The sequence below is a fragment of the Lemur catta genome, chromosome 15 (genome assembly GCF_020740605.2).
Source record: "Lemur catta isolate mLemCat1 chromosome 15, mLemCat1.pri, whole genome shotgun sequence".
Classification (NCBI taxonomy): Eukaryota; Metazoa; Chordata; class Mammalia; order Primates; family Lemuridae; genus Lemur; species Lemur catta.
Genome location: NC_059142.1, coordinates 39,450,676 through 39,468,604, shown reverse-complemented (window position 1 = coordinate 39,468,604; position 17,929 = coordinate 39,450,676). Strand labels below are relative to the sequence as shown.

At 46.7% G+C, this 17,929-nt stretch overlaps 1 protein-coding gene across 5 annotated transcripts in view; it reads left to right on the top strand.

The window, feature by feature from the left end:
• STAT5B (signal transducer and activator of transcription 5B) overlaps positions 1 to 17,929 on the top strand; it is a 58,493-nt gene that overhangs the window by 31,396 nt on the left and 9,168 nt on the right. For 4 of the 5 annotated variants that reach the window (XM_045526571.1, XM_045526569.1, XM_045526570.1 and 1 more), the window contains exons 2-12: positions 4,250 to 4,387; positions 7,891 to 8,047; positions 9,594 to 9,683; positions 10,598 to 10,772; positions 13,715 to 13,845; positions 14,099 to 14,250; positions 14,732 to 14,887; positions 15,317 to 15,496; positions 15,840 to 15,927; positions 16,022 to 16,144; positions 16,714 to 16,806. In XM_045526571.1, the coding sequence (XP_045382527.1) occupies positions 4,260 to 4,387; positions 7,891 to 8,047; positions 9,594 to 9,683; positions 10,598 to 10,772; positions 13,715 to 13,845; positions 14,099 to 14,250; positions 14,732 to 14,887; positions 15,317 to 15,496; positions 15,840 to 15,927; positions 16,022 to 16,144; positions 16,714 to 16,806 (1,473 nt within the window). In that variant the 5' untranslated portion in view covers positions 4,250 to 4,259. Of the gene's footprint in view, positions 1 to 4,249; positions 4,388 to 7,890; positions 8,048 to 9,593; positions 9,684 to 10,597; positions 10,773 to 13,714; positions 13,846 to 14,098; positions 14,251 to 14,731; positions 14,888 to 15,316; positions 15,497 to 15,839; positions 15,928 to 16,021; positions 16,145 to 16,713; positions 16,807 to 17,929 lie in introns of those variants that run through there. The other variant, XM_045526573.1, reaches the window with a different exon arrangement.

The window sequence follows — 17,929 nt, the reverse complement described above, 5'->3', positions numbered from 1 at the left end:
CTCACTCTGTCGCCCAGGCTAGAGTGCAGTGGTGTCATCAGAGCTCACTGCAACCTCAAACTCCTGGGCTCAAGCTATTCTCCTGCCTCAGCCTCCCAAGTAGCTGGGACTAGAGGCGCATGCCACTATACCCAGCTAAGTTTTGTATTTTTTTGTACAGATGGGGTCTCACTCTGTTGCGCAGGTTGGTCTCAAACTCCTGGGCTCAAGCAGTCCTCCCACCTGGGCCTCCCAAAATGCTGGAATTACAAACATGAGCCACCAGGCCTGACTGAATACAATTATTTAAAAGGAAGGTAAGGTTTATGCTGCAAGGTATTGGTTAAGGAGAGGGATAGCAAGAGCTATTTGTGGACTTTGAAAAGGAAGTTCATTAAATTGAGTTAAAATTGGAGATGAGGATTGTAACTTTAAGGTAATAGTAAGAATAATAGTGAGCACACCGATGTGGTAGCTCACGCCTATAATCCCAGCTCCCAGTGTTGGGAGGCCAAGGCGGGAGGATTGCTTGAAGCCAGGAGTTCAAGACCAGCCTAAGCAACATAGTGAAACCCTGTCTCTACAAAAAATTTTTTAAAAAATAACATGGTGGCCTGTGCCTATAGTCTTGGCTACTTGGGAGGCTGAGGCAGGAGGATCACTGGAGCACAGGAGTTTGAGATTGTAGTGAGCTAGGATGACACCACTGCACCCCAGCCTGGGTGACAGAGCAAGACCCTGTGTCTAAAAAGAAAAAAAAAAATAGTACTTACAGAGCATTTACTATGAGCCAGGTATTATTTTAAGTATTTATACAAAACTAACTCATTCTTACAACAACCCCCTGAGGGATGTAAATATTATTATTCCCATTTTACAAATAAGAAAACTGAGGCACAGAGAGGCCAAAGTGGTTAAATCTTTTGCAGAATAATATTTAGGTGAGTTCAGCATTATCTCAAAAATTTTTATCCCATTTTAGAGACTTTGCCCCTGGGGTGTGATGAGGGCAAGATGATGGGATGGAGAATGGAAATCATAGGATCTTAAATTATACACATGAACCCAACAAAGCAAATCTCTACATGCACATTAAACCCTCACTCCCACCCCAAGCAAAAATTCATTCACTTAGTTGACAGATGTGCATTGGTCCCTTCTAATGTTAGACCCTCCATACTTCTCTCTCCCCACAGTTGAGCTATGGCAAGACCTTGGCTACAGTGTTCTAGAAGTCTTCAGAGAGAGTAATGTTTTTGTTTGTAAAAGTTTGTATTTTACTTTTAGGAAGGGAAAGCATCTGATAAAACGGTATTTATTGCTGATGCAAAATTATCCTTAAATCCAACATACCTGTGTCATTTATTTACGTAGTAGACATTCATTTCTATAGTTTTTGGTAAGCCTGTAACATTGTGGGCTATTAGACTTTGAAACTTTTATTAACAAGTGCCTGAGGGCCCGATTTATTTGGTACTCCCAGCCCTTGGATACATCCAGATGTGTAAGGTCGAGGTAGAGACCCTATGCTTTCAGAAAGTAGCATAAGCATGCTCTCCGTAGCCAAGGCTGTTTTCGGTTGTTTTGGAATACTTGTGAACACTGAGAGTGCAACTAAGCCGAGCTCAAAGAGTTCTCATCTTTGGCCTAAAAATAAGATTGTGGATCCACTTCCCAGTCTTTAGAGAATCCCCTGTGATGATTTACCAAAGATACAAACCACTTCCCTTGTCAGAGCATCACGCATTTAAGATGGAGCTGCCTGTAAATAAGCAGAAGGGAGCATGTCCAGGGACAGAGGGCAGTCACTGCAGATGGGGAGTAGCATTTGGTGGTTGGATGAATGCTAGCAGGTCGGGACAGGGAATCGGCACATACCAGGTATGGAGATAGCGTAGCAATCAGGTGAAGAGATTTTACTTAGATTTTAGGGTATATTCATATAATTGGGGAAAAAGTTATGTTTTTCTCGCTGGGTATTTAAATGTTTATGATAGGTGTGGTGGCTCATGCCTATAATCCCAGCACCTTAGGAGGCCAAGTCATAAGGATTGCTTGAGGCTAGGAGTTCAAGACCAGCCTGGGTAACATAATAAGACCCTATCTCTATAAAAAATAAAAAAATTAGCCAGGAGTGGTGACGTGCGCCTGTAGTCCCAGCTACTCAAGGCTGAGGCAGGAAGATCTTTTGAGCCCAGGAGTTCGAGACTTCAGTGAGCCGTGATTGCACCACTGTACTGTAGCCTGGGCGACAGAGCAAAACCCTATCTCAAAAAAACAAAAAACAAGTATATGATAAACGTCAGGAAGTGATAAATGATAAGAAGAAAAATAAAGCAGATTAAGAAGATAGAGAGGAACCAGAATGCTATTTTATTTGGGTGGACTGGGAAGGAATCTCTGAGGAGATAAATGTGTTCCCACAGTTTTCTGTCTTTTGTCTTGTGGGTCAATTCAGCTTACAAATGCACATACAAGAACAGGTTTGTATCTGTTGGTGTTGTTCACATATTAAGAGAGCTATGGTGAGGTCCTACTTCTCTCTTATTCTTTACCACTAAGAAAGATTAATACCTAAACTCTTCATTCCTTCGTCATTCTTCCTCATACTTAAGTGCCTAAGCACCTTCCTCCATCCATCTCTTTATTGTTCATCCAAAAATCATGATTTAGTATCTGTTTTGATTTTCCAAAACCTTGGGATATGATTCATTTGATTAAAATTATATTGTGCAATTAAATGCCTTCCAGATGTTTGATTATAAAGTAGAATTACTTCTGGAGAGAGCTCTTTTATCCAAGTCTTTCTTCTGGTGAACTCACAGTCATTGAAATTTGATGTCTTGGGTGATCTTACAGTGATCCTAGCCTTAATGCCTAAAAGCCCTAAATAAAGCTGTACACCGCTCAAGTGTTCTATAGCATTGCACAAGTCTAAAATAGGTAACTGGCCCCCGCCCCACACACATACACCTCATTGTTGGCTAACTGACTTGTTCCATAAATAGCTCAGTGTTACATGATCAGACAACTAGAACTATCAGGGAAGGGATTTTTGTTTCCTAACACACATGTGCAGTCTCTGGTAGTAAACAAAATCCAAGTCCAATTCCCTGGACCCTAACTGTAACATAGTTCTTAGGAGAATTGTGCAAATCAGTAGTCAAATCATTCTGGACGGAATTCAAGATAACCCTGCCTTACACCAAATTCCACATTATGGAAAATAGTGTGAGAGCAAGATTCAGTTTTAGTTCCCGCAGTTGCATGAAGTAATGTTTCTGCCCCAGTCTGGTTAATCTGAGAGTCTCTGCCGAGTGAGTTAAAAATTGTCAGTTGAATCTGAGGGAACATCATGGTACTTTTATAAATCTGTTTTTCTGAATATCAAGAGCATGTTTAAAAAACCTATCTACTATTGGAGTATAGTGGTTCTTGTTTCTGACTCTTAGTTGGAATGCATTGTTTTTGTGTCTGAAAGATTTTTTAATACTATAATTTAACACTGAGGTCCCCGAACCCCAGTCTGCAGACTGTTCGGGACTGGGCCGCAGAGCTCCTCGCAGCCCCACCCCCGAACCATCCATGGAAAAATTGTCTTCCATGAAACTGGTCCCTGGTGCCAAAAAGGTCGGGAACCACTGAACAGAACATTGCTTCATAAATTCCTTAGAGGTAACTTAGAAAGTGAACCTTGGGGCATTTTTCCAGATAAATCTGTGCTCTTTGGGTGCAAAACATTGCTGCTTAGGTTACTCGTGCTAATACGTAGGGTTCGATCCATGCTTTAGATATTTTCTGTTTTCTTTTACTGGGCTCTTTTTCAAAATGGCAATGTGTTTATTACATTTCTTAAGGTCAAAATACCAAATCTAAAACACGTGATTTTTAAAAAACAATCTCTCTGCTAATTATTATTACTGTTAAAATGCTGCTTACCATTGCTGACAATTTTGAACAAAAGTATCCAATATATCTATGATATCAAAGTTAACAGCAGTTCTTTCCCTAATGCTGATTTTGTATTTTTGTTTATAAGTTCAGTACATTTTTATAGTCAGAGCTTCATAGACGCAGTTGTGGACCTTTCCATGGCCGTGCTGAGTGTCTACATTTTGAAATTTTAAAGCTGAAATTCAGTTCAAGAATACTGTCTTTAGTGTACCAAAAGGGCTAAAAACATTTACTTTTGTAACTGTGTGAATATTTAGTAGATTTGAAAGGGGAGTAAAGAAAAAAACAACCAAACCACTGATTGTTTGTTCAACAGATTGTAAACCATGGCTGTGTGGATACAAGCTCAGCAGCTCCAAGGAGAAGCCCTTCATCAGATGCAGGCGTTATATGGCCAACATTTCCCCATTGAGGTGCGGCATTATTTATCCCAGTGGATTGAAAGCCAAGCTTGGTAGGTGAACAGAGATTTTCATATCATTTTGTGAAGCACAAGAATATTGAAGTTTGATTAGAAAGATGTCATGATATTGATTTCATTGATTCACTGATTGAGTGAGATGGAGTCTCACTCTGTTGCCCAGGCTAGAGTGCCATGGTGACAGCTTAGCTCACAGCAACCTCAAACTCCTGAGGTCAAGGGATCCTCCTGCCTCAGCCTCCCAGGTAACTAGGACTGCAGGCATGCTCCACCACGCATGGCTAATTTTTTCTATTTTTAGTAGAGACCAAGTCTCGATCTTGCTCAGGCTGGTCTCAAACTCCTGACCTCAAGCAATCCTCCTGCCTTGGCCTCCCAGAGTGCTAGGATTACAGGTGTGAGCCCCCTCACCTGGCCAGGACTTCTTCCCTTTAATATTATAATAATAAATACTGGCTGGACATGATGGTTCACACCTTAATTCCACACTCTGAGAGGCCAGGGCAGGAGGTTTGCTGGAGGCCAGGAGTTTAAGATCAACCTGGGTAACATAGTGAGAACGAATTTCTACAAAAAATTAAAAAATTAGCTGGGTGTTGTGGCTTGAGTCCAGGAATTTGAGGTTACAGTGAGCTATGATCAGGCCGCTGTACTCCAGCCTGGGTGACAGAGACCCCATCTCTTATTTAAAAAAAATAAAAAAAAATGCTAAAAGCATTAGAATATTGCTATTAATAAAGAGAAATCACCAAATATGTTTTGAGTGCTTATAGCATATCCAGCAGTGTCACAGGTAGTAGAGTATATAATGAAAAAATTAAAGCCCTTGTCTCCAAAGAATTGTTTCACCTGGCCTGGTGGCACATACCTGTAGTCTCAGCTACTCTGGAGGCTGAAGTGGGAGGATCAGTTGAGCCCGGGAGTTCCAGGCCAGCCTGGGCAACATAGTAGGACCCTGTCTCTTAGAAAAAAAAGAAAAGGCAGAGAATTTAGTGTTTAATGGGGTAGATAAGGTATGAATATGCATATAATTTTATTGTAATTTATTAAATGTAAATTATTTCACATTTATTAAATTAATGAATTTATATCTAATAAAATTAATATTTAATAAAATAAATTATTTAACAGCAGAGACATTGATGTTTTTTAATTTATGTGTATTTTATATGTACACAGAAAGATAAAAGAAAATATAGCAAAATATTAACAATAATTACATTTCAGTGGTAGATTTAAGAAGCATTTTAATTTTTGTTTATTTTCCAAATTACCGATTACTATTTGGGGGAGGGAGGAGTTGTTTTAACATTCTGTTAGAGTTAGTACAATGCATCTGACAGCACAGTTTTTTAATTGACACCATTATTACACACCAGGCAGCAGGTTATACACTGCCTTGCTCCGGGCCTGGGAGCTTGTTGGTTGATGACAGTCTGCCGGTCCCTCTGACATAGATACTTCAGACCATCGTGGGCAGGGGTGCTCTTCGACAGCCCCTGGGAGAAGCCAGCCTTGATGCTACTGTTTGAAGAGGGCCACGTACCTGTCTGTGATGTTGCCTTGGAATAATTGCTATTGCGCGTCAGCAGCAGATTTCTGTTCAGAAACTAGAGAGCAACCAAAGGCGGGCAATTTTCTAGCCAATTAAAAAAATCTCAGCTTCATGTAATTAAGTGAGGAAAAAACCGAGCTACATATGAGAATGTCAACTGCACCTTGTTTAGTGCTTTTCCACTCCCTTTTCGTTTTCTTTTCTGTTTTAATGATCGGGAAGATGTAGAAAAACATTAGTAGGCAGTTTCTGTTCATTTACAGTTTCACTTAGCAGATTTCCCATGTAGTCTTCTTACTGAGTGTTAACAGACTCGTGTTGATACTAAGGAAAACCTGAATTTTATTTAGTTTTGGTTTTCTTCGGAATGTAGAGATTTTAATTAAAAATATTCAATTCTTCATGTTAAAGCTGCCTAATGAAGTCTTTTTTTTTTTTTTTTTTTTTTTAAGAGCCAGAGTTTTGCTCTGTTGCCCAGGCTGGAGAGCAGTGGCACCATCATAGCTCACTCTGCAGCCTTGATCTCCTGGGCTCAAGCGATCCTCCTGCCTCAGGCTCCCAAGTAGCTGGGACTACAGGAGCAAGCTACCACACCTGGCCAATTTTTCTATTTTTTGTAGAGACAGGTTCTTGCTATGTTGCCCAGGCTGGTCTTGAACTCCTGGGCTCAAGTGATCCTCTTGCCTCGGCCTCCCGGAGTGCTGGGATTACAGGTGTGAGTCACCATGCCTGGGTCTGTCTTTTTTTTTTTTTAGCAAAGAATTAAGGTTTCAAGTAAAGAACTGGTACTTGACTTCAATGAATTTTGCTCGGATACTGGATCCTCTCAAGACAGGGTGCCCCAGACCAGGAACACTATTGCCCATAGGAACAGAGGTGCAGGGCTGCCCCTCAGTCCTCCCAGAGTTTTATTTAGTGCTTATTTTATTTAATACATAGAGCATACTTGTTTAAAATTTGACTTTCTTTATTGCCTTCCCGAGGTGCAGATGTGGGTGTACTATTTGATAAAGTGTAATATCGATGTTTTGGTATACCTGTTTGTGCCTCTGTCTGAAATCAGTTGCTAACTAACTTCAGGGATTTAGGGATGACAGAGCCTTTCAGCTACCACTATCTTGTTTGGCTCCAGACCTTGTTGGCAGTAACTGAATATTATTTCAGTCTGATGGCTGTTTAGTTTCTTCGGTGAGCTAAGTAATTCAGCACTGCCCAGCGGCAATTGTTGCCTAAGTTATGGAAAGAAAGGAAGGAAGGAGGAAAGAAAGAAGGGAGGAAGACTATCCCATCCCTGTCACCAGCCAAATGGCTATGAATTAACACAGAGTCTGTAGACTGGTTTATCTCATCCACTGAAAGTTAGCACTGCCTATGGGTCCCAGATCTGCAGCAAGTGATACAAATGTCGGACTTGTAGGCACCTTCTTCTCATTTCCAGGGCTTCTTAGAAATAGCAATAATGTGTTTCACCTGCCTCTGCTTAAGAACTACTCCGTGTGAAACGAGCAGCACAGACATTGAACTTATTGAGGCTGGAAAGGACTCCTAGAAGGGTCTTGACCTTGTGCTCCCTTTACACACTTGAGGGGTGTGAATAGCAAATAAAATAAATAGGAAATTATCCAAGTCCTTACTTCCTTCAGAGCATGCAAGGCACTGTGCTTTTCCCTTCAGTTCTAGGCGCAGAGATTGCATAAGCACCAGCGCAAGTCAGTAGGAGGAAGGAGAATGGGCATTAAGTTGTTGCAAAAAAAAAAAGAAAAAGAAAAAAATACACTGTACAATCCAATTAAGATAATTAGTAGATTACAGATAGATTGATGTAGGCATTTATTCCGTTTATGCTGGGCTGTTTCTTAAAATTTGCATTGAGCATTAAGAAGAAATCTTTAGTCAAAGAAAAAGTGTCATATGTTGAGGCTGCATTTGTACAGGCTCATGTGCATGTATATATACAGATTATGTAATTTTTTTCCCCTAGGGACTCAATAGATCTTGATAATCCACAGGAGAACATTAAGGCCACCCAGCTCCTGGAGGGCCTGGTGCAAGAGCTGCAGAAGAAGGCGGAGCACCAGGTGGGGGAAGATGGGTTTTTACTGAAGATCAAGCTGGGGCACTACGCCACCCAGCTCCAGGTGGGTGTGGACCCGGGGCACACTTAATTCTTGTCCTGCAGGGGGCTTATTCCTTCTTTGAGTGCTTCCTAGAGAGACTTTCTTTCTCTTCTTCAAGCCAACATTGTTGAATTATGTGTTACATGCACAGGGTTCTTATGGTTTGGTTTTGTGGTTGTGGACTTCTTTTAAAAGGCCTTTTTATTTGAAAATAAATTTAAAACTTATAGAAAGTTGCAGAAATGAAACAAAATCCTTACCTATGCCCAGATTCACCTAATGCTGACATTTGCTTTGACCTATTCTCCCTGCTCTCTCTCTTTGCACACACACACACACACACACACACACTTTTCAGTCACTTGAGAGTAAGTTGCACACATCATGTCCCTGCACCCCTAAGTAACTCAGTGTGCATTTTCTAAAAATGTGAACCTTCTCTTACGCTTATCAACTTCAGTGAATTTAACATTGATACCATACTTTTAGGTACTCTTCTGTATTTTCATTTTGTCAACTAACTCAAAAGTATTGTTTAGGGCATTTTTCCTCCTCCAGCCTGGGGTCCAGTCCAAGATTACATATTGCATCTAGTCATCACATCTCTTTCGTCTCCTTTGATGTGGAATCATTTTGCAACTTTACTTTGTCTTTCATTACATTGACATTTTAAAATAATTCTCCCTACTTTTTAAAGATAAAATGTTCCTCATTTGGGGTTTGCCTGATGTTTTCTCATGCTGAGATTCACATCATGTATCTCTGGTCAGAATTCTAAATACAGTCAGCCCTCCACGTCTAGGGGTCCCACATCCTCGGATTCAACCAACTGCAGATCGAAAATATTCAGGGAAAAAATAATAATAAAAAGTAACAATTTAATTTGTCCTAATGAAAAAATAAAAATGTAAATATAAAATAAAAAAAGTAACAATACAACAATAAAAAATACAAATAAAAAACAATCTGCCAAAACAACTATTTACATAGCATTTACGTTGCATTAGGTATAATAAATAATCGAGATGATTTAAAGTGGACAGGAGGATGTGCATAGGTTATGTGGAAATACTACATCATTTTATATCAGGGACTTGAGCAGCCACGGATTTTGTTATCCGAGGGGGGTCCTGGAACCAATCCCCCCTGGATACCAAGGGACAACTCTGAGTGATTTGTCCTTCTTAGAGTGTCACATCCAGAGACATGCAATGTCTATGTGCCCCTTGTTGGTGATGATAATTTTCATTGCTCAGTCAAGGTGGTATCCAGTTTCTCCTCTGGTGTGGCCTTTTTAAAACTTATTTATCCTGTATCCAAGAATGTTGCCCAAGTCCTTGAGGCAAATTAAGATGCAAGAAATAAAACAATCTTACCTTTTCACTGTAATTGGGTTTTCTACGATGTGCTTTCTTGTTCTTGTTGGAACTGGGGGAGCGGCATCTCTTATGACTATGCCATCGTGTCCCCAGGAGTCCTCTCCATCAGGAGGCCCCTGTCCTGAGGCAGGCTTAGACCCTGTAGCAGGGAGGGGGACAAAGTGACATCTGCTCTCGGATTCTTTCAGAGCACATACAACCGCTGCCCCATGGAGCTGGTCCGCTGCATCCGCCACATCCTGTACAATGAACAGAGGCTGGTCCGGGAAGCCAACAATGTGAGTGTCCCGTGGTGTGGGGAGGGGAGGTGGGAGGTCCTTGTTTATCCACCTCCCAATTTTGTCAAGGGGACTCATTGTGCACCTCTTGGTATCTCCTTAAAGTGAACATTGTCCTAAGGGGCACAAAGGAAATAGAAGACATGGTCTCTGATCTTAAATGATTTATCACCTTGATGAGATTGCAACCACAAAACAATATGAACAAGTGCAAAATAATGTAACCCCAGCTGAATACTTTTTTAGTAAAGGCATGCTCATGTTCAGGTGAGGTTCCTTAGGAAAGACTTCTACTTGGCCCCCTGAGCCAGGTGTTGAGGGAACGGTGTCACTTAAATGGCTGGGTCCACAGAGGCCTTGCTTATGCCTCCTCCATAACTTCATCGGAGCACCTTCAGGATGCTGGTGGGAGGTTTGACCTCTTCCATGCCGGATCAAATTACCCCATCACAAGATGTCTTGAGTGAGGACACAGATGACGTGTGTTCACTCACCCCTGTTCCCCACTGTGTCCCCAGTGTTTAGCACAGTCGTGGCCCTGGGCCAGTGAATGGGTGTGGGATGGGGGGCAGCATCATTAGCAGGGAAACCCACGTAATTCAACCCGGAATATGATGAGTTCTAGTCTCTCCAAAGGGAATTGGCTGAATCCTCTTTGGGATGCTCTAGTGGAGGCTAGATCTGAAACAGAAGTTTCTATGATGCTTCATGAAGGTGCTGCAGTCTGTCAGATCACCTGTTTCTCACTTTCCCCACGCCACTCTGGTGCTCATAGACGTTTGCTATTCCAACTCAAACTTTAGCTTCTGGGGGCTTAGCCTGGTGTAGGAGCTGACACAGGCTTTTCCTGGGGACTGAGGCCTAAGGTCCCTCCCTTCCCCACTGCCCCGCACTCTCCCCCGGCCTGCCTGCAGGGCAGCTCTCCCGCTGGAAGTCTTGCGGACGCCATGTCCCAGAAACACCTTCAGATCAACCAGACGTTTGAGGAGCTGCGACTGGTCACGCAGGACACAGAGAATGAGCTGAAGAAGCTGCAGCAGACGCAGGAGTACTTCATCATCCAGTACCAGGAGAGCCTGAGGATCCAGGGTGAGGAGGGGCGGCGCTGCCGTGTGCTGCGGGGTGGGAACAGGACTAGAAAGCAGCTCGGGTCAGACTGGAGGAGAACCCCTTTCCCATTCTGAGGCGTTGACCTTTCTTTGAGTAGTCGGGAATCATCTGCATTTAAGACAGTGCTGGGAGGGTGAGGCTTAGAAACAGAAGACGTGGTGCTTGCCCTTGGAGACTGTGGGGTCTCGCTTGGGTTCCCACACTGGGGAGTCCAGGGCTGCTGGGAAGGCCTTTCCTGTTTTGGGAAGGAGCTCACAGTCTAAATAAACAGCACCAGAGCCCGCACGGTAATGTGCTCCTGTAGTCCCAGCTACTCGGGAGGCCAAGGTGGGAGGATTGCGTGAGCCCAGGAGGTCAAGACCAGCCTGGGCAACATAGCAAGACCCTGTCTCATTAGATAGACAGATAGATATATAGATAGAACCAGATATAATACTTTTGTATATAGGAGGTATTTTATAGCTGTTGCTTTACTGAAGTGATAGTAGAAATTGCATAATTACATGTTTAAAAACCCCTTTGTAAGCAGGGACACTATAAGGGTCAAGGGCCTGTATTCCAGTGCAAACTTTAGCTTTTGGGGTCTTAGCCCAGTGTAGGAGCTGACACAGGCTTCTCCTGGGGACTGAGGCCCAAGGTCCCTCCCTTCCCCACTGCCCTGCACATTTAATGTTCTATACAGTTGTTCAGAGAGGCTTCCTGGGACAGAATACACTTATGCACCTCTGGTAGACTTTGTAAACAAAGCTCCCCTAGCTCGGTACTTGTGTGCATAGAGAACTACAGTCAGGTTTGAGGGTGTGGAGTCCCACCAGCGCCCCCTCTTGACCTGTAGCAATTTGGCAGCTTGAGCTATAATAGTTTTCTCTCTGCTCACGTGCCCCGCTCACAACCTCCCAGAAGCCTGGGCTCCACCAGCCAGCCATGTGTGTGGTGTGGTGTAGAAACACACACCACACACATGGCACGTGCTCCTCTACCACCGTGTGTGTGGGCTCCATCTTGTAACTGTAGTGATACTAGTTTACTCTCTGTCTTCCGCACTAGACTATACATCACTGAGAAGGGATCTTTTAACTCTGTACCCTGAGGCCAGCACATTGCCTGAACATCATAGGTATTGAATAAACGTTGGCAGGATGATTCTAGCAGGTCTTCCTCTGCTCGGAATCTGTCTGAGACTGAACCCAGAAAAGGAGCAGCCGCCTGTGAGAGTATGAACAGGAATTTTAGACCATTATTTCTACCCAAGTCCTTTGACTGTTGACAGTATTTCTGAGCATGTACTTGGTTTTCTGTTTCCTGTGCGTGGGATTAGGTTTGGATTCTGGTTTGGGTTTGTAGCCGTCGTGCAGTGTCAGTTCAGTCTCCTTTATCGAGCTCATGAATCAGAGACACAGACTGGGGATCTGCCTGTGCCCGGGAAGGCTCAGCTCCCTCCAGGGGAGCAGAACAGCTGCCCCACGTCTCCCTGGCTTCCTGCCCAGAAGCTGCTGCAGATTTCCAGGAGGGACTAGGAGGGTCCTTGCAGGACCCCCGAGGTGGCCGTCCAGCCTACTCGGATACGCTCTGTGCCTGACGATGCTGTTCTGCTCAGCACCCTGCAGTGAGATGGGAACCATCTCTCTGAGTCCCAGGTCTGGGCTTTTCCTGGCTGTCTCGAGTTGCTTTTGTCTGTCTCAGCTGGTGCATTCCATGGGGCAGGGACAAGGTCAGTGCAACATGGCCCTCGGAGGCCAGCCAGGAACGAGACCAAGACGTGCCAACACGCACATCTTCTCGACTCAGCGGGGCGAGGACGTGGGCTGCTCAGAAAGGTTGTTGCTGGGAGCAGCAGTCCCGGCATCTGGGATGGTGCTTGTCTCTGTGAGGGAGGGATGGGCTGCAGGCTAGGGAGGGGCACAGGTGGCAGTAACTGTGGGAACGTCGGATTTCTTAGGCTGGGGTCTCCATGCGCAGGTGTTCCTTGTATTACTCTTTGCACCCTCCATGTGTCCTGAGTATTGCATGATAGATATTTTGAAAGAAGTTAACAAGGCCGCCCCACTCCCCGTTCCTGCCCTGGATGGGATTCCTCACACCAGTGTGGGGACAAGCTGCCCCCACCCTCGCTGTCCTCAGGGGATCCTGCTGCTTCTCTGTCCCCCGTGGGCCCTGGACACTCTCCCTTCTCTGTCCGTCTGTCTCTGAGCTCACAGCAACCAGCCTGGACAGACGTGTCAGGCGCCTTCCAGCACCCGGAGAAACTCCTTCCCAGGGGACAGCGCTGAGCTCAGGGGACAAGGCAGAGCCGCTGGGGCAGGGGCCTCCCCGGGGGGCTTTGCTGTGGGTAGGAGGGGGCTGAGCAGCCTCTGGTCTCTGTCACCCTTTCATTCCCGTCCGGTCGCCCGTGACCGAGAAGGACAATCTCACACAGACTCGCGCCTGCCGGGCTGTTTCTCGAGCATCTTCTGTTTCATCACTTATTTCACCTTCAGCTGCCCTCTGAGGCAGGTGCCGCCATTCTCCCAATTTACATGCGGGGAGACCGAGGCACGGGAAAGTAAAGCGATTTGCCCACGTTCGCCCAGCTAGTGAGAGTGGCGGGCGCACTTCCCACCTGGGCAGCCGGGCTCCAGGCTGGGCCCGTGAGAGGGGTTGGCAGCCCCTGTGGGGCAGTGGCAGGCGGGAGACGGGCAGGACTCGCCCTGGGCTGCACTGCGAGTGCCCCGGGGGCAGCTCAGAGTGAGGGGGCCGGTGACAGGGCCCAGGGCTGCCTTCTGAGCCGTTCACCTCGGCAGCCCGGCTGTCAGGAACCCCGACTTGCCCTTGACGGGATGTCCGACCCCCTGAGGGTCCTCCCGCGGAACAGTGAGTGGGCTCCTCTGGCTCCTGCCGGACGCTGGGCGCTGACGGCCGTGGTGTCCCGTCCCCTCCTCTAGCTCAGTTTGCCCAGCTGGCCCAGCTGAGCCCCCAGGAGCGCCTGAGCCGGGAGACGGCCCTGCAGCAGAAGCAGGTGTCCCTGGAGGCCTGGCTGCAGCGCGAGGCCCAGACGCTGCAGCAGTACCGCGTGGTGAGTGGGGTGCCGGGTCCCTCCTCCCAGGCATGGAGCGCCACGTCCTGAGTCTCTGGGACCCGACAGAGGGTAGAGTCAGGATGAGAGCCGGACCCAGGAGACCAGGGGTCCAGATCTGTCTTTCCTGGGGCGGGTGTGAGGGGGAGCAGGTCGGGGGAGGCCTGGGCCCAGGCCCTACCATTTCTGAGCGGGGCCCTGCAGAGTTGTCTGTGGGAGCCCAGCAGGGCCTGCTGTCCCCACCTTTCTGCAGGAGCTGGCCGAGAAGCACCAGAAGACCCTGCAGCTGCTGCGGAAGCAGCAGACCATCATTCTGGACGACGAGCTGATCCAGTGGAAGCGGCGGCAGCAGCTGGCCGGGAACGGCGGGCCCCCCGAGGGCAGCCTGGACGTGCTGCAGTCCTGGTAATGGGCACGGCTGGCGCGTGGGGCAGGCAGGGGCCGGGGGGTGGCACCAGCTGCTTCTGCCTCCTGCGCCGGCACGTGCAGCATGCCCCCCCGCCCCCCCAGCCTTGTGACAGCTCTTATTTCACCAGCGGGCCTGGCTCCTGATACAGACCTTGGTCCCCCATCAGTGCCACCTCCCCCAGGAGGGGAGTCACTGTCCTGGGGAACAGGGCAGGGCTGGCGTGTGCAGAGTGTGACTCGGGCTGGTTGGGCCTAAGTCAGGGTCACCCTGCTGTGTATTTCTCTGCACTTCTGGAAGGCAGGGAGCTCTGCTCTGCGCCAGTGGGCTGGAGGTGTGGGGAAAGCACAATGCCTGGTGCTGGGTGAGGGTGGAGCTGTGTCTTGGGGGTTCTCCCCAGACCTGGAACCTCCCAGGCTCTGGCCTGGGGTCTGGGGGAGAAGCCATCGTCCTCCTGTTGGCCTTGGGGCTCCCGTGCAGGTGTGAGAAGTTGGCTGAGATCATCTGGCAGAACCGGCAGCAGATCCGCAGGGCTGAGCACCTCTGCCAGCAGCTGCCCATCCCCGGGCCAGTGGAGGAGATGCTGGCCGAGGTCAATGCCACCATCACAGACATCATCTCAGCCCTGGTGACCAGGTGACTGCTGCCTCTCGGCTACACCCAGCGGGGCAGGGCCAGCTCCCATTGCGGGGGTTATGGGGTGTGAGGGCAGGAGGGCTTTCCAGACCAGGAGCTCTGCTTCCCTCCTGTCTCTGTCTGCCTCGCCCCTGCCTGCTCCACCTCCAGTTGCTGTGGCTGCTGGCACCGCCCTTGCCCAGTGTGTATTGTGGACACTGTAAGAGGTGCCCTCAGGCCCTGCAGCCCCTGCCAGCTGCTGAGTCCCTGTCCCTCCCTCTCCCCAGCATCTCCTGCCTCCTGGGGGGCAGCGCTGTGCCACGTGCTGTTCCTTCACCTGCTGAGCCCGTGGGAGGCAGCCCCCGCCCCTGCCCCCGACACCCAGAGGGCCCTGGAGCCCTTTCCCTGAGCCAGCATCTCATGGTCCGTGTGGCCACTGTGTCCCCGCAGCACGTTCATCATCGAGAAGCAGCCCCCTCAGGTCCTGAAGACCCAGACCAAGTTCGCAGCCACCGTGCGCCTGCTGGTGGGCGGGAAGCTGAATGTGCACATGAACCCCCCCCAGGTGAAGGCCACCATCATCAGCGAGCAGCAGGCCAAGTCCCTGCTCAAGAACGAGAACACCCGCAAGTAATTGTGCCGCTTCGCACTCCCTGCACTTTTCCTTGTGTCCTTGGGGTAGGAAGAAAGTCCTTCTGCCTCCTATGTTTGCCCTTCTAACCTCTCTGGATCTCAGAGAACAGATATCAGGAGTTTCTAAGAACTGTCTTCCGTGAAGATCATATGATCTCATTTCATTTACCAGGGATACATCCAAGAAAATCACTTGTATATTTTATACATAGCTAACGTTTCCTCTAAATGACCTACACTTTTGGCAAACTTCATTTCCTCCTACTCCAAATATACTCTTTCCCTCGTGTATGCGGAGACCCTGGCATGGGTTTAGAGATGTTGTCTGTCTGATTTACAGTGATTACAGCGGTGAGATCTTGAACAACTGCTGTGTCATGGAGTATCACCAAGCCATGGGCACCCTCAGCGCCCACTTCAGGAACATGGTGAGGCTGGGAGGCGAAGAGGAATGAAATTTTCCTGGTTATTTGAGGCCACCGACTCTCATTTTATGTTTCATCTCATGTCTGTCCTTTGCAGTCCCTGAAACGAATTAAGAGGTCTGACCGTCGTGGGGCAGAGTCAGTAACAGAAGAAAAATTTACAATCCTGTTTGAATCACAGTTCAGTGTTGGTGGAAATGAACTGGTTTTTCAAGTCAAGGTAAAGCCCTCCCTGCGCTGTGTGTGTTGTGTGTGTGCTTGTAGTATACGTGTACCTCGTGTCACAAAAGAACTGTTTTTATTACATAGAGTCGTCTTTTTGACTGACAAACAGAAAATGGGGTGACCTCATTCTTAGACCTGTAGCTCTTAGATTCTTTTAAGATGTGAACAGCTAATGAACTGAAATCACCAGCATGATAGGGAAACAACGGATCATGAGAAACATTGCTCAGGATGAATCTGAGTCAACATTGTCATACGTTTTAAACATTGGTGACTTGTCTTTTTTTCCAAGAAATGTCTCCATACTCTCTCTCTTGTTCTCCATGTAACTTTGAGAAACTTAGTCCATCCTTCAGCAGCATGGCTTGTTAAATACCAGAAATTTCTAGTTTGTACCAGTGTGAAAAGTCATATTATTCCTGGAATCATTCAGACTCTGTGTCTGAGAGTGACATTATCTGAAGCTTAAAAAAAAGGAAAGTGTTGTGATTATAAGAACAAAAGAAGAGAAGGAGAAGAACTTGAGGCTCGTGGGCACTCAGCTCCTCATCTGTGTCGTTTTAGACCCTGTCCCTCCCAGTGGTGGTGATCGTGCACGGCAGCCAGGACAACAACGCGACGGCCACCGTTCTCTGGGACAATGCTTTCGCAGAGCCTGTGAGTGGATTTCTTGGGCGTGTGGGTCTCAAGATCTCGGTGCTGGTGTCATGAATCTCTTTCATGTATTATCCTCCCACCCCCCACCAGAAAAAGTATAGAAAGAAATGCCGCTTTCCTCAGCGGGAGGCGGAACAGAAGGAATGTGGAAAGTAGGAAGAACCAGGGCTGGGCGTCAGGCCAGGGTTTGAATTCAGGCTCTACCACTTCCTCACTCTGTGACCACAGGCGGTTCCCTTTGCCTCTCCGAGCTTGAGTTTCCAGTAAGAGTCTGCAACACGGGGACAGTGGTGCTTCGTGGCATCGTTAGGAAGATTAAATGAGATAACATAGAAAATTCTTATCATACAGCCCGTGGCTGAAACCATGAGTGGGATTTGGGACCCCAGGTTCCTTTTGGACTTTAGATCTCTCAAGAGGTTACTTCAGCTCAGAAGTTGCTTCATGTCATCTTCCTCCTAATAAATGAAATACCATTAAATGTCGTTTCCAAATTTTAGATTCTATGATTCATTCCAGGTCTTTCATGGAAACTAAGATGCTTTGTCTCAAGGAACAGATATAATTTTGTGGATTTGTGCACCTGAATACTATCCAAATAGCACTGGTGTGCTACAGGATGAGCGCTTTCAAAACGTTTCAGTAGACAAAAGGCTATGTGTTACCCCTTAAAAGCATAAAAGGGTTATCATTATTTGGGATGTAAAAGTATGTCTTTCTGTAATGGCTACGTGAACAGTCTTAATATTCCCAGCAGTCCTCTTTTGGAGAACAATATTTTAGTACAAAGGTGAGATTTTTATCAGAGATTCTACCATACTTGGGCTTCCAAACCCCAGTTGGAGGCTCCTTTTTGAACATATCTGCCTACAGCTTGTCCTGATAAGCCTGCTAGAGGAGATCGTCACGTCTTCTCTCATTTCCTTCCCTGCCTGTCCATAGCTCTAACTCTCTGCATAACTTTGGCATCTTCTGCAACATGTAATTACCCAGGTATCTTGTCTAAATAAATAAGCATTTTTAACATTTTCAGTTATGTTAATGACTAGTGTACATCTTGTGCTATTTTAAAACAACTACTTGTGGAAATTTATTCTACAGATAAATGTGCATGTGTCAAATA